Genomic DNA, 14,220 nt, shown 5'->3' with positions numbered 1-14,220 from the left:
ATTTTTAAAATTAAGCACAAACTCCACTATTTTGCTGGTCAAAACTTAAGCTTTCAGCACTAGTTCCTGTGCAAAAGGTACTATCTGTTGTCCACTCTTTAATCAGGTAAGTAAGAGAAGGTTTCCAATGGTTAAAAGAGGCAAATATTATGCCCATCCTAATTTTTTTTTTTTTAATGGCAATTTGACTTTGTATTTGGTCACACTTTGACTGGGAGATTGGACCAGATATCTCCAGAGGTCCATTTTAACCTAAATTATTTTATGGCTTTATGCCTTGCATCATACTGAACACAACAAAAAAAGGTCCAAGTTATAATGTTTCTCCAAGACCCTGCAGAATATTAAACTTAGGAGCTGTATACAGTCTCCTAAGCCATTCACTTATCCACTGACAGCTGAGAGACACAGCTTCCCGCTAGGCTTGCCAACTATCTAAGCAGCAGCAATTAGTCAAACAGTCCACTAATAAAGCACACTGGCTGCAAGATCAGCACACACACGACAGTAGACACAGCATATGTCATTTCTTGCCTAGCTGTCAAACTCCAGAGGGTAGCTTGCGCTATAAAAATATAGGAGAAATTTTAAGTATCTAAGGACATTTTCAATCAACTGCAAGATTTAAAATCAGCTGGCTTCCGTTCTTGTAGAATTTACCAAGCGCAATGATGGTGATTTTATAAATTGCTGCAATTATCTTTTTTTAAGGTTATTACTGAGTTACTACCCATTAGTGTTTTGTGGGGACTGGTTACCAAACAGGGCACCAGCTCTATGTCCTTTGTGAGCCCCCAGCTTGCAAGCTCCAGCTCTACTTCCTTTATGCTGCCTCAAGACATATATTCAGGGCTCAGAAAGTCAACTGAGAATTTCTTCAACAGAAAAGGATTTTCAGTAGTCACAGAGTCAACAGCACTTGCCCCATCTCTCTATTTTCCATGAGCAGATGAGGGGGAAGGATGGAACAGAACTTTGGCATATAGGGTAACTGCTTGTGCACAGTCCCTCAAAGATATTAGAGAGAGTTACCTCACGGTTCCTCCTACTTAGTTCAAGAGTGAGGCAACCTAAGGATCACGCAACCAAAACATGTTTCTCGATTCTTCTTTCTTCCTGCATGTTAGTATTTTTGGAAGAAATTTGGCCCACAATATACATTTGTCTTCCAGAATGCTCAATAGGAACTAGCTATATTAAAAACTCCTTATTGTACAGAAAGTAAATCAGCTAAATTTCACTATTCCATCAGTCCTATGGCTATACTTTTAAATACCCATCCTTAAAAACACACACCATGGCCTCCTTCCACTTTACTGCAGGCAATCACTACAGCAGGAACATATGTGGCACTACAGATGCAATCCAACAAAACAGCACTGAAAGGCCTCCTGACTTCTTCAGCATGCGCGAACACACAGAGAGGTCCAGCACGGGAGCTCAGACACATTCAGACCAGATCCCTTCATATCACAATCAGAGCACTGCGACTGCTCCAGCCAGTCCCTCTTGTCACTCATTACAGCTGAGTCATAGCAGGAAGAACATGGCTGACACATTTCCTTCGATGTTGCCTCTTCTGGCTGGAAGACAAGACAGGAGCATCCTTCTGCAAGCATGTATCTTATTCCATGTTTCCCCAACCTTGAGTTTTGCTGAACCTGATGTTCTAGACCGGCACTAGATAGCAACAGACAACCTCAAGTCTGCATCTACAGTATTTTTCATCAGTGAATCTATCTCATGTCTGCACTGAAAATAATAATATACAAATGAAACTATAAACAATTAAAATCACCCACAAATCTAACTTAAAAGCCAGGTCCAGAAGAGGTGTAGAAATTAAATTTAAAATATGAAATGGAACAAAAATGCAATTTAAAGTAGTACATTTGAATTAATGAATAAGTAATGAAAAAAACCCCTCATTCTGGCTGATTAGAAGCTTTTACAGAATATTCAAACTTTTTTGCTCTTTCAGGATGTTGTCTTCAGCCAAATGGAACACTAATTCACAGCGCTCTGCATGTCTAGCCAAGGTGTCCTCCAAGCTGTCCTCTCCTGAGACCAATCAAGAAAAATAGACTACTACTCATAACACTTTCCCCTTTTCATATCTCCCTTTCCAATGGCCAATAATAAAAGGTTAAGCAAAAACAACTGAAAATGAAGTAATGATCTTCCTAAGTGCTGTTATAAGCAGCATACATTTACTGCTCCAAAACATGTGATCAAGGGAAAAAAATTGCAATAGTTAATTAAAAAATATAAACAATCTTCTCTAGTAATGTTCAAAAGAATTGCAGCAGCTTTTAAGTGAAAGAGAGGAAAATTTGTTTTTATCAATAAAGCACACAAAAAAAGGCCTAACTATGAATGCCTCTTTCTCTTCAGCAGAAGTTCTTACGTAGGCATGTAACAGCTCTATTGAATATGAATGGACTTAAACATGAACATAAGAGCATGAACATGAACATTAGTAAAGTTTGGAGAATATGAAAACTTCCTATTGCAGCCAAAATAAGCACAGGACTTGGCATTTAACTATAACTCAGCTCACAGTCTATTTTCTCTCATTCTTTTTGCCTGTAGATTCTTCATTGTGTAATGCAAATTGATAATGATTAAACAGCCAAAATCACCCCTTTCAAAGAGAAAGAGGGAAGTCCAGCACAACTTAGTGACATGCATAGTCATCCTCTTGCCAAAGCATCAGCTGTGTGGCTGGGAAGAGGGCGCCAGTGGACAGGGAGAGAAAGACTTGGGGGAGTCAGTGGAGAGAAGGAGCCACCTGCTATGTCTGACAAAGCAGGGCCTGGGTTCCTGAATTTAGGTGCCTCCACTGACTCTATGTACAATACAATATGCCACTCTAGTCCATTTAAGGTGGGTGTTCATCACATCGAAAGGGAAAACTGACAGGAAACACCGGGTTTTGCTTAACAGGTATTGGAGCCTAGGTATTCTCCACTGAAGAATTTCACTAGAAAGAGGAAGCTTTGTTCTTCCTGAAAAGGATGGGATGGGAGCAGTGGGGGAAATAAAACCCTCCTTCTTTCTTTCATGTAATAGTGAAAGTAAACCACTTCCTCCTGAGGAAGTTGAGACACCATAGCCAGCAGGAAAGAGGAAACTCATTAGCTTGGGAGGAGGAATAACTGGCTTGCAGTGCCTTCACTTTTATTTTTTGATCCAAATGCAATACATGGCCATTCTGAGAAGTTACTTGGCTCTTCAGTAGGACACAGGTAGCCTGATTCTTAAAATACTACCTGAATTCCATGGTATTACAAAGGTAACAATACTACCTGCAATCTTGAATGTTAATTTATACACATTTCATAAAATACAACCTCAAAGCTCTACGTTTGGGGAAAAAGAACATGAACAGGTGCCTACAACGGAACCAGCACCTTGGCAGACCTCTTCTCGAATGCTGTGCGGGGTGGCTGAAAAGGGATGATGGCCTTACAGAGGTCACACTGCAGTGGGGACACCGCTCGTCCCCACTTCTCTTGAGAAGCAGCAGAGCAACAGCTACTGCTGGCAAGTGCTTACAGAATATGTCAGCCTCAGGGTTCACCGAACACTTTGAAAACCTCACTGGTTAGTTTAGGATGTTATGCATACTTTGCCATACACACCATTGTCATGGTTTAACCTGGCAGGCAGCCAAATACCACGCAGCCGCTCACTCACTCCCCCCACCCCCAGCGGGACGGGGAGAGAATCGGAAGGGTAAGAGTGAGAAAAACTCATGGGTTGAGATAAAGACAGTTTAATAGAACAGGGAAAAAAAGGGAAAATAATAATGATAATTATAATGATAAAATATACAAAATGAGTGATGCACAATGCAATTGCTCACCACCCGCGCTGACCGATAACCAAGTAGCGATCGGTACTTCCTGGATCACGCCTACCCTTCATATACTGAGCATGACGTCACATGGTATGGAATACCCCATTGGCCAGCTGGGCTGGCTGTCCTGATTATGTTCCCTCCCATCTTGTGTACCTAGCTCAGTCAGTAGGCACGGGAGCTGTCCTTGGACTAGGAGGGCACTTAGCAACAACTGAAAACATCAGTGTGTTATCAACATTCTCCTCATACTAAATCCAAAACACAGCACTAGGAAGAAATTTAACCCTATCCCAGCCGAAACCAGGACAACCATGAACCTTAATACCAGAAGATGTGCAAGGGGGATGAGCCGATGGTTGAATTTCACTATACTCACACATTTTTTGACAATACAGTTGAGGTATTTCTTGCTACACCAAAACCTTCATTTAGGAAAGACCTACCACTATAATCCTCCAACCAGAATCCATATTTAATACATATTAATTATAAATTCAATACTCAAAATACATGAATTTTAATATGTACAAGTTATTTTTACTGGATGGGTCTGCTAGAATACAGACTGTAAAGAAGACCGCATCTAAGATTATAACAACTCTTAACTCTGAAAGCTGTTCTTTAAAAAAAAAGTAACCCCTGAAAGGATGGGAATAACAGAAAGGAATTGAGTAGCAGAAGACCAATTAGTTTGATTCAAAGCTGAAATGACTTGCATAAGCACATCAGGCGAAACCTAGCGTTATTATAGTAAACACAAAAGGTACCAAAGCCAGGGATTAAGAGGAATTTTGTCAACTTTTAGGGGAATTAGCAGCAGAACAAGAATAATACTCAACAGACAAGTGCCAGAAGTCTGGCAGAGCACAAACTGTCAACTCTTGCAGTAATGGATCTGAGTGCTTGTTAGGAGTGTTTAACTCTGTCATAAAACTTGAGAAGGCAATACTTGGCTTGAAATCATATTATCAAGCTTTGTGTCTTGAACGTACGGTTTTTGAAGTCTTTCACATTCATCCTTTCCTAATACAACTTTAGCTAAAATAAGGTTCTTCTTGAGCCTTTCTCTAATGTATATGAATGTGTCTTCACACAGAAATCTCGCCTGTAACTATGGGAATATTCCAACAGAACAGGGCACGTTTGCTCTATTTTTTACTTTTTTTTTTTTAAGAAAAGAGTACTGAAGTGTTGGGGAGAAATCGAAAACAAATACATATTTTTTTAAACGGACAAAGAAATGGATGTACTTCTACTCTGGGTACTTATTAACTTTTTACTATTTTCCTGTAATATGGATATTTAATCCAATGACAATATTTGCAATCAATGATTTTCAGAACCAATATCTATAGACAATCAAACCCATGCAAAACTATGATGGGTTGCCTCACTTTACAAAACCACGATCTAAAATCAATTATCCAAAAGGTTCCCCACTGCTTATTAATTCAGAAGAACCATTAGGTTGTTTACGGTATTAAACACCATTCATACTAAGTCAGACCTTTGCCAAGTTGATTTTGTAAGTTATCAGGTTTAAGACTGCTACATTTTAATGCACTAGAAAGCGCAACTCACTAACAGTCCATGCTTGGCTCACTCCCAAGAAACAATAATTTCGCACTAAGAGATCATAAACACCATGCAATCCAAATACAGCTGCACAGAACACTAGCAAGGCCATGCAGAGCTGACATACAGTCAGAAGGTTATTGAAGAATACACACGTGGAGTCATACAAAGAAGTCATCCAGGTTGGTGTAGTAAAGCTAGGTATTTGTGGAAGATTAAGAGGCAAACTTGGAACTTTTGGAAGAGCTACATTAGGAAGACTGTTGGTGATGCTCCTGTGAAGAAATAAACAATGTAGGAATACAATAAAAAATAGAATATTTAGAGGACAATGGGGGAGAACGTCTGATTAGACAGAAAGCTATAGGCAGGTGCTTTGTTGAGATCTTGTAGAAAGCACTTACTTGACAGGTTGCCATGACTCTTGTTCAAGACCTCTGTGAATGGACTGGGCAATTGATGATTCCATGAGATCGATGTAGCGGATGACCATGGGAACAAAAATTTCTTGCAAGTGCTTGTGAAACTTTCCGTTGCACAAAAATGCTTTAAAAACAAACAAAACACAAATAAAAAATGTCAGGCCTTTCCCTACTTTATTTTGCTATATGAAAAAGTATCTCTTAAAATGTTTTAGTACACAAAAGCATTTTAAGAACAAGATCCAGCTTGTGTAGGAAATACAGTTCATAAAAGATAAATGAAGTGCTCCATGAGGACACTGCAACACACCTTAAACTGTCACTGTTACGAAAAATAGGCACATACTGAAGTTCTTTGCGGAACCAGAACACTTTTGCATTTTCTTAAAATTAATAACATACTTTGCTGAATCTAAGCCTTAGCAATTTTGTTCAATACTTAGACACCAAGACAGAACAAAAAACCAAAACCAAACAAACAGTTTGGTTTTGCATTCAATTATTTTTATTCTCCTTATGTTAAGAAGAACAAAAGTTACAGTAAAACATTCCAGCCTCACTAGGCTATGTGCAAAAATATAGAGGTATACAAGCATTTCCTCCAGATTGCTTAATGGAAAAAGGCAGTATGTGATATATGAGTGTTTGGGGAAATAAGAACAGTTTACCCATCTGCTCTGTGTCCTTGGGAGCTGTCAAAGTCCTGAATCACTGCCTTGAGCTACACAGGACATTCAATGAGCTCTTGAACAGAAAACATGTCTTGGTATGCCTATGCATGTCCATACATAAAACTCTCGAAGGCCAGAGCTCACCACCAGAATTCTACCTTTTCCCATCCCGACAAACTTCATCAAGACCCCCACAAACAAACGTACCTCCCAGCCAGTCTGTGCTCATGTGAAACTCAGCCTCAGCAGCCACACTTGCCTCTCCTCTGCCCTCTCAACAGTCTTGCAAAATTTTTAAGGATGCTAACTCTACACTTCCGTTCTGGAAGTTTGCTAATTCTCTGGTGTGATTATCTCCAACTTTACAGCAACTGTAGTTTTATAACTATTTAAAGGAAGTCCTGAAAACTAGTTGCCTAAAGCACTCAGGAAAGCTGACAACATATAACACACCTAGAAGTGTTCTCTTGCTTTTCATAAGAAATGGAGTTGACTGGTGAGCATACTATACGCATGAAGCATATTACTCCAGAAAAGTAAAGTAGCTATAAGCAGTAGAAAATTATCTGCTTCACAGATGGGATTTACCGCATGAAGAATAACTGTATACACAATGCAAACCGAAGATGCTTAAAACCTGAAAATTAGTTTGCCACCACCACTGCTTGTCCCTGTACTCCCTGAAATGTTCTCTTAGCAAATCCTTACTCTTAGCATACTAATGTCCCGTCCCACCAAGGGAGTATATCAGTTTTGTGTTTTGAATGTGTCTGTGTTCACCCATTAATCCAGCACTATTATTAGGACCTATAAGAATATTCCCATGTGTACATGGAAATCACACAGGCAAGCTGAGCCATAGAGAGAAATTTTCGTGATTTTGGTAGTCCTCCTTTTCTCCCACCCATATTCTGTTGTTTTAAATTCTCTTGTGGGTTTCTCCTCCCACCTATTCCTGCATCCAGGCTTCTTATTTGATTTGGATGGGTACCACAACCGCATTTTGAGGAGGCTTCCTCCTCTTCTAAGAAGAAAAGGCTGGATCATGGGGCTCAAAACCCTGGAAACCACCTCATAAAATTACAATCCTTCTGTCCACTACTGGTACAACTCCATGTATAACATATAAAAATAATTTCTGTAACTTCCAGAAACTCCTTTGCCTCCAATTCCTGAATGATTTCCACCACAAACTGAACCTGGGAGAGATGGCAACTATGGGGAAAATGTGTCATCAAGTTTCAGTTCCCTATTGCTACTTGTATTGCAGGGAAGTGCCTTTGTTGCTGAATGTCTGGACACTAGTATTATTTTTTTTTTTCTTGAATACAATGATCTGAAAGCAAGAACTATTTTATTGAAAACATCCTTGTAGAGTAATGGGAAATTATGTATCAATCACTTTAACCTAAGGAGACAATACTAATGCAATCAGCTCGCTCTGGTTTTGTTCACCTGCCTCTCTTCTGCTAAGAATTTTGAAACTTTTAGCTAATTTCAACCATATTACACACAGGGGTGGACATATCAGATATACGAAGTTTCACGAAAACAGGCAGGTAGGTAGCAGGCAGAGATTATTAGGGTTTCCACTGAGAAAAAGGCAGCGGCATAGGTTCATCTCTTATTAAACACTTGAGAATCCACCCTTGAGAGCACCTATGAGTCCATTACAAACATGCTCCATTATTTACACTGCTCATAGAACTACTTGTTAACTAGCTAGTTCTGGCATAATTATTCATATATCAGGCACTCAAACCAGTGTTATTTTTCCTTATATTTATATACCTTAAAACTGCAGCATCATGATCAGCAATAATAACAACTGAGAAGGATTTGGATATTAACACAAAGGTGTGGAAGCTTGCCCACACACCGTGTGTTTCACAGTAAACAGCTGATGAACATTGCCTTTGAGAAACAAAAGGTGGCTGGTATCAAGCTACATATTAGGCTGATTTTTCAAGGCAACTTTGAGCTTAAATACAACAACAAGAATACAACTGTGTCAATTAAGTCAATTTTGCTGCTTTATAGTGAATCAGTGCAGGACTGGCATTAATAAGGCAATCACAGTTACTTGAAGGGATGAGCTTGTAGTTTACTGTTTTCTGAGCACACCGCAGAAATGCTCTGCTACAAGTCCTACTCTGGGAATTACAGTAATAAAGCCTCATGGGCAGGAGGGTGACTCTTGTTATTCTGAAGTCAGAACGAAATTTAAAGAAGTCACAGGCAATAAAAACTCTTCAACTTAAAAAGCTGAATCATTTTCCTAACATCCTGACAACAATCTTTGCAGGGAAGTGAAGCTTTCCAAAATGATGCCAAGACTCTTAATCTGACTGCACCTCCACAGAGATCTCTCTGTACGTGGGCACACACATGAGAGCGCTGCCTCGGATCAACAACTCAGTGAGCATTCTGTTTTCCCAGGGCTGAGGACGTGGCAGCTCTGATTTAGCTATCTGGAGATCTCCATCAAGGATTACTGCAGGGCAGAGAAAGAACTCAGGGCGCAGGGGTAAGTGATATAGCTGAGTATCATCAGCAGACTCATGGCACTCTACCCTATGATTAGAGTTGATCTTGCCAAAAGGTACCACCTGTGCATCAAAGCAGATGGGAAACAAGAGATCCTTGAGGAAATGCCACACTTCAAATCCCTCAACTACCACTTGTTTTCAAAGCTATGTAGCTTAATTCTCCATTGTCTTGTCAATATAGACACCCCACACCCTCTTCATATGAGCCATCTCATATTCAGACAAACAACAACAAAATGAAAGCCTATGCCAGGGCAAACTAATGCATATACAATATTAATGGAAAATGGATTGCCCAAACAGAAACAGATCCCCAAATGAAAAATTCTTGAAATACTGAAGTTGAAGATGAAAGTTATTCAACTTTTACATATTAGGTAGCTGAAATATATTAAAATATGACAAGAAAAAACCAGAGATGAAAATTACAGTCTAATAATGCAGCACTGGAATGAGGTTTCTCCTCTAATAGGAAGAAGAGAATCTACTGTGCTTGTGTAGATCAGAAGCTGTGGGGCTTGCTTTGCTTATACTTATACAGGCAAAGTTTAGGAGTTATCCTGGAGTCAGCGTGTTAAGCTGCCCCCAAGAGCTTCTGCAGATTCAAAGCATTGTCAAGCATTCACACCGGCTGCCCAGGGAAGTGGTTGAGTCACCATCCCTGGAGGTATTTCAAAGACGTGTAGGTGTGGTGCTTAGGGACATGGTTTAGTGGTGGACTTGGTAGTGTTAGGTTAACAGCTGCACTTGATGAAAGGTCTTTTCCAATGTAAACGATTCTATGACTCTATGATAAAGGAAAGGAAGAATGACACAGGGTTAACAGGATTCTCTTTTCCACTGGCAAAATTAGCACTTTGGTAGACTATAAGTATCCTGCTCTCCATGGGATTTTCCAGAAGGCACCACTTGGATTTCCTGGCATATTTTTAGATCCAAAATAAAACCAGTAAATTTCAAGAAGGAAATTTCTTTGGGCCTCCATATTCTATTCATAGCAGTTGAAAATCATCCAATAACCTGAAAAAAGAAAGCTTTTATTTCCATTCATTTCCTCTTTATATTACATTCTGCCTCCATAGAGCATTTATTAATCAGTTACTTAAATTGTGGTGAAAATAAAAGCATCTCAGCTGAAATACAAATTGTTGTGTATTTTTACATACAAGACATACTTTAAACGTGAATTTTAGAAATGCTCTATACGGAAGCAAGCTGAAAATTTATTTAAGAAGTAAAAATTTCCCTCCCTGTCAGAACTTTGGCAATGAAACTGCGAAGAACTTAATCTTTACAAGATAGAGTGACACAAACAGATTATTGCACAATTTTCTTCTGCCTAAAATGCCCATTCAGTCAAAAAGGTTATTGGATATTCTGGTAAGCAATTATGCAGCTTGAGTTAGCTCTCAGTATCAGTAACCAAAACATGTAGCTCTAACTTGAAGGCAGGTTATTATTTCAAAGCAGCAAAAATATTAAGTCCCTGAGTTAAGAAAAGTTTCCCACTACAATTAATAAGAAGTGTAAGGAAGTGTAAGTGTAAGACTGAAAGAGTGGTCAGGCCTTGGCACAGGCTACCCAGGGAAGTGGTTGAGTATCCATCCCTGGAAGTATTTAAAAGACGTGTAGATGAGGTGCTTAGGGACATGGTGTAGTGGGCATGATGGTGTTGGGTTGACGGTTGGACTGGATGATCTTAGAGATCTTTTCCAACCTTAATGATTCTATGATTCCATGATGAAAGGTATCTTTATGTGTGGCTATAAACTTTGGCCTGATTACCTTAAATCCAAATTGTTTTCTATCTCCACCCTGTAGTTTAAGATGGGGGCTATGATGTTATAAATTCCAGTACAAAAGTGTTACACAGGCTGTAACAAAGCAGGAAGGTGATGCTGTCTTTGCTGGTGTTTGCTACTCTGCTACTTGCAACAGCAATAGTGGAAAAACATATCAGAGAATTCCTGTTTTAAATCAATAGCCATGATAATGTCAATGGCTTTCAAGAAGCTAACACTCAACGTGCTGGTTTTTCTAAATCAGCTTCATCAGACTGTCTACAGATGTACCATGGCTGAGCTAGGGCAGGTACACAGACATTTCACTGAGTAATACTTGATGGAAAATGAAGATTATGAGTTTATAATACTTTATAATACTTCTAGTTTTGACTGATTCGTGCCAATGTAGTAATGCATTAATGCTGAGCAACAGCACTGTACTTAGTGTCAGCAAGTCAGCAAGTGACACTTGGAAAGAAAACTTGGCAAGGAAAGAAGCAGAATATTGAATATACAATTGAAAAACCTCTAAAATAAGCCGAATATATGGACACTTCATGTAACTAGGCACATGCCACTAAAAGATCTCTCTGACACCATCTTAAAACAAGAAGAATTAATACATGTCTGTCTTGAGGCACTAAAAACCTGATTAATCTGAATAATTAAACAACTACAGAAAGTAAATTGCCCTCTAGAGCAGGCCCCTTCATAACATATTTTATAGGCTCTGTGAACGAAAAATAATGTGGTTATTACAGAAAATAAGGCACAATCCTGGGACAGCCATGTCCTTCTTCCCTCTACGAATACCCAATTCTGGAAAAAATAATTTTGCTATCATAGAGGGATATTGGGTACTGTTATCTCTGTAAAATCTGCAAAGCTTTACACAGTCAGGCATAACTGTGTATGAACAACAGAAACTTTGGAGATAATTAAAATGTATACTATAAAAGCAGCTACAATTTTTTTTCAAATCTTTACATTTTGAAAAATCACAACAGATTTATCTACAATCTATTACTCATCTCAGCAGTACATGACATTTTTTAAATCACGTTTTGTTATTTGTTAGCTCTTGTCAGAAAAGCTGAAATATTTTATAGGATAGGAAGATCATACTCCTCCATCCATTTTTTAAAGTAGTTCTTCAGTTAGACTTGACAGGAAAGCAATCACTGATGAACTCACTGATGAACTGTTAATTGTTGTGGAAAAAGGTCAGAAAAAATGGAGAAGCTTAAAGTGACTCAAAATGGAGTCCTTCATAATAGAAATGTGAAGCTTCAGTCAGGGCTCTCCCTTCCTCCCTCCTTTTACTTCATGAAAAGTTATACGCTGTATTGGAAAATGCATTTTTTTCTCATTGTTAAATGAATATTGACTTTGAAGTATTTGGCTTGAATCTTGTACAATGTTTTGTATACTATGTAAAATAACACATCTGATATTATTTGAATAGCAAAGACTATGCATTTTCATTATCTCACAGTTTTTCTAATACTATATTTTAGTGACATAGTTATAAAAATAGTCTCACATGTAAGTTTTCTTTAATGCTGTAAATGTTAGATTGTTTCTTTATTGTTAGGAGTTCGTTCATGTCAGGTTTACGTGAAAACTGACTCCTGCATTGAAGATTTAGAGCTCATTTAAAGCTCTTGAGATAGAATAACACGCAGGTGTCAGTCCTCCAAATTTCACTGAAGATTAACCTAATATGCAATATGGTGACCTAACAGTTCTTCATTTGAAAGAAATCTGAAAAGTAATCTCTGATATAGCCAGAGAGTGAGAATAACCCAGTGGGATTTCCACCTCTTCATTTCCTAATGAGTTTTTTGATAATGAGAGGTGACTTTGCCAGTCACTGTGGGCTCTATTATGGCTAATTTACTCCACTTCACTCTCCTTGTTAATTATTAACACTAGCCTTTTTATCCTCATGAGACCACATTCCAGTTTTTCCCTTTTTAGATTTTTTTTCTAAACCTATCTTTATGAAGGTGATAGTTTTCAGGAAAAGGTTTTCACTTAGGGTAAAGCCAGAATTATTTATTTCATTTTGGAAGACTGTAAAATTGATTATATAAGCATGGGGAGCTCTTTCTAATGGCTTTAATGCACTTGCAAGGTGAAAAGGCTGTTAATTAAAGAATAAGCCCTGAGGTATGTTCCACTTGGGAATCAGTTCTTGGTAGAATGGTCACTTGCCACTTGCTAACATATCCACCGATTAAAAGGTGACTAATTTCCACGGTTGCTTTCCAATAGTTCTGGGAAAAAAAGTGTATAATTTTCCAGATGGCTTTCACTTGCCAGAAACTGTCATTTACTATATCTATTACCATTAGGGAATTACTGAAATTGGTATACAGGTGTGACATTTCATACAGCAGTCGTTTCATATCCTTCAGTTAAGGTTTTACAATCTTTCTAATAATTGCTTTGACATGAAAGTTTTCATAAAATGTCTTTCCTAAGGCTGTTTTAATCATTTAGCATTATTAGGAAAGAAAAATCAGTAGTCTACCAGCAACCTCTTTGCACATGAGGACAACCCTTGTTTGTTTCTATCACTTCTCTCAGGTTGGAAACAAAGTGCAAAGGAACACAAATGACACAATAACGTAGTTAAAACTGATGCCACAAGTCCTTCTTGTGAGACTACTGTAAAATACCTCCATAGTTTTCAGAAACCAAATAATTGTTTTAAGTACACGTAATGTCACAACTAGAGAAGTGCTTCCTAAACTGAAAATGTAAGATGGTAGGAAAGACACCTGAACATAGCCTTCAGATTTTTAATCTGGATTATAGATAATCAGACAGCCACTTCAAGTAATGCAGAACCCACCTTGCAGGAGTCTAACTCTTATGAGATCTGCCCCAAGAACAAGTAATTCCTCACCCTTCCCAGCAGCCTTCTAAATTGAGCTTAAATTACCACCAGCATGGCAATTTTAATACGTTTCTGTAGTTGCAGTTTGACCCATAAGGGATCCAGATGAAACATTCATGAATATCTTAAAAACAAACTAAGGGAAACACTAACAGATACATTTTCTTTCACTAGGATAACATGTGAAAAAGAAATCATCAGGAATATGGCATTTCATGTATTGCTAAATGTCAGGGTATAGAAACATAATTAATGAAAAGAGACCTCTAAGACTGGATGTTAATGTTCTTTCGCTCTGTCCTAGACCACATCCAACGTGGTACAATAACAATGACTTTCAATAATCCTGTTTAAGATTTAGCTTTAGTTTAGTGGCCCTGTCCATTTGCCCCTTTCCCTCCATGAAGTTTGTCATCCATCGTGTTACAGTGAATTGTACATTTGCTAGT

General features: G+C 38.4%; 1 protein-coding gene across 1 annotated transcript in view; it reads right to left on the bottom strand.

Annotated features, from left to right (window-relative positions):
- Positions 1 to 14,220, bottom strand: part of CADPS2 (calcium dependent secretion activator 2) — a 331,334-nt gene that overhangs the window by 49,062 nt on the left and 268,052 nt on the right. The window contains exons 20-21 of the mRNA XM_075146854.1: positions 5,845 to 5,986; positions 5,596 to 5,715 (exon numbers count right to left, since the gene is read on the bottom strand). Of these exons, the coding sequence (XP_075002955.1) occupies positions 5,596 to 5,715; positions 5,845 to 5,986 (262 nt within the window). The remainder of the gene's footprint in view (positions 1 to 5,595; positions 5,716 to 5,844; positions 5,987 to 14,220) is intronic.

Source organism: Calonectris borealis, chromosome 1 (genome assembly GCF_964195595.1).
Source record: "Calonectris borealis chromosome 1, bCalBor7.hap1.2, whole genome shotgun sequence".
In the NCBI taxonomy this organism is placed as follows: domain Eukaryota; kingdom Metazoa; phylum Chordata; class Aves; order Procellariiformes; family Procellariidae; genus Calonectris; species Calonectris borealis.
The sequence above is the reverse complement of the archived record's forward strand: the minus strand, read 5'-3'. Positions and strand labels throughout refer to the sequence as shown.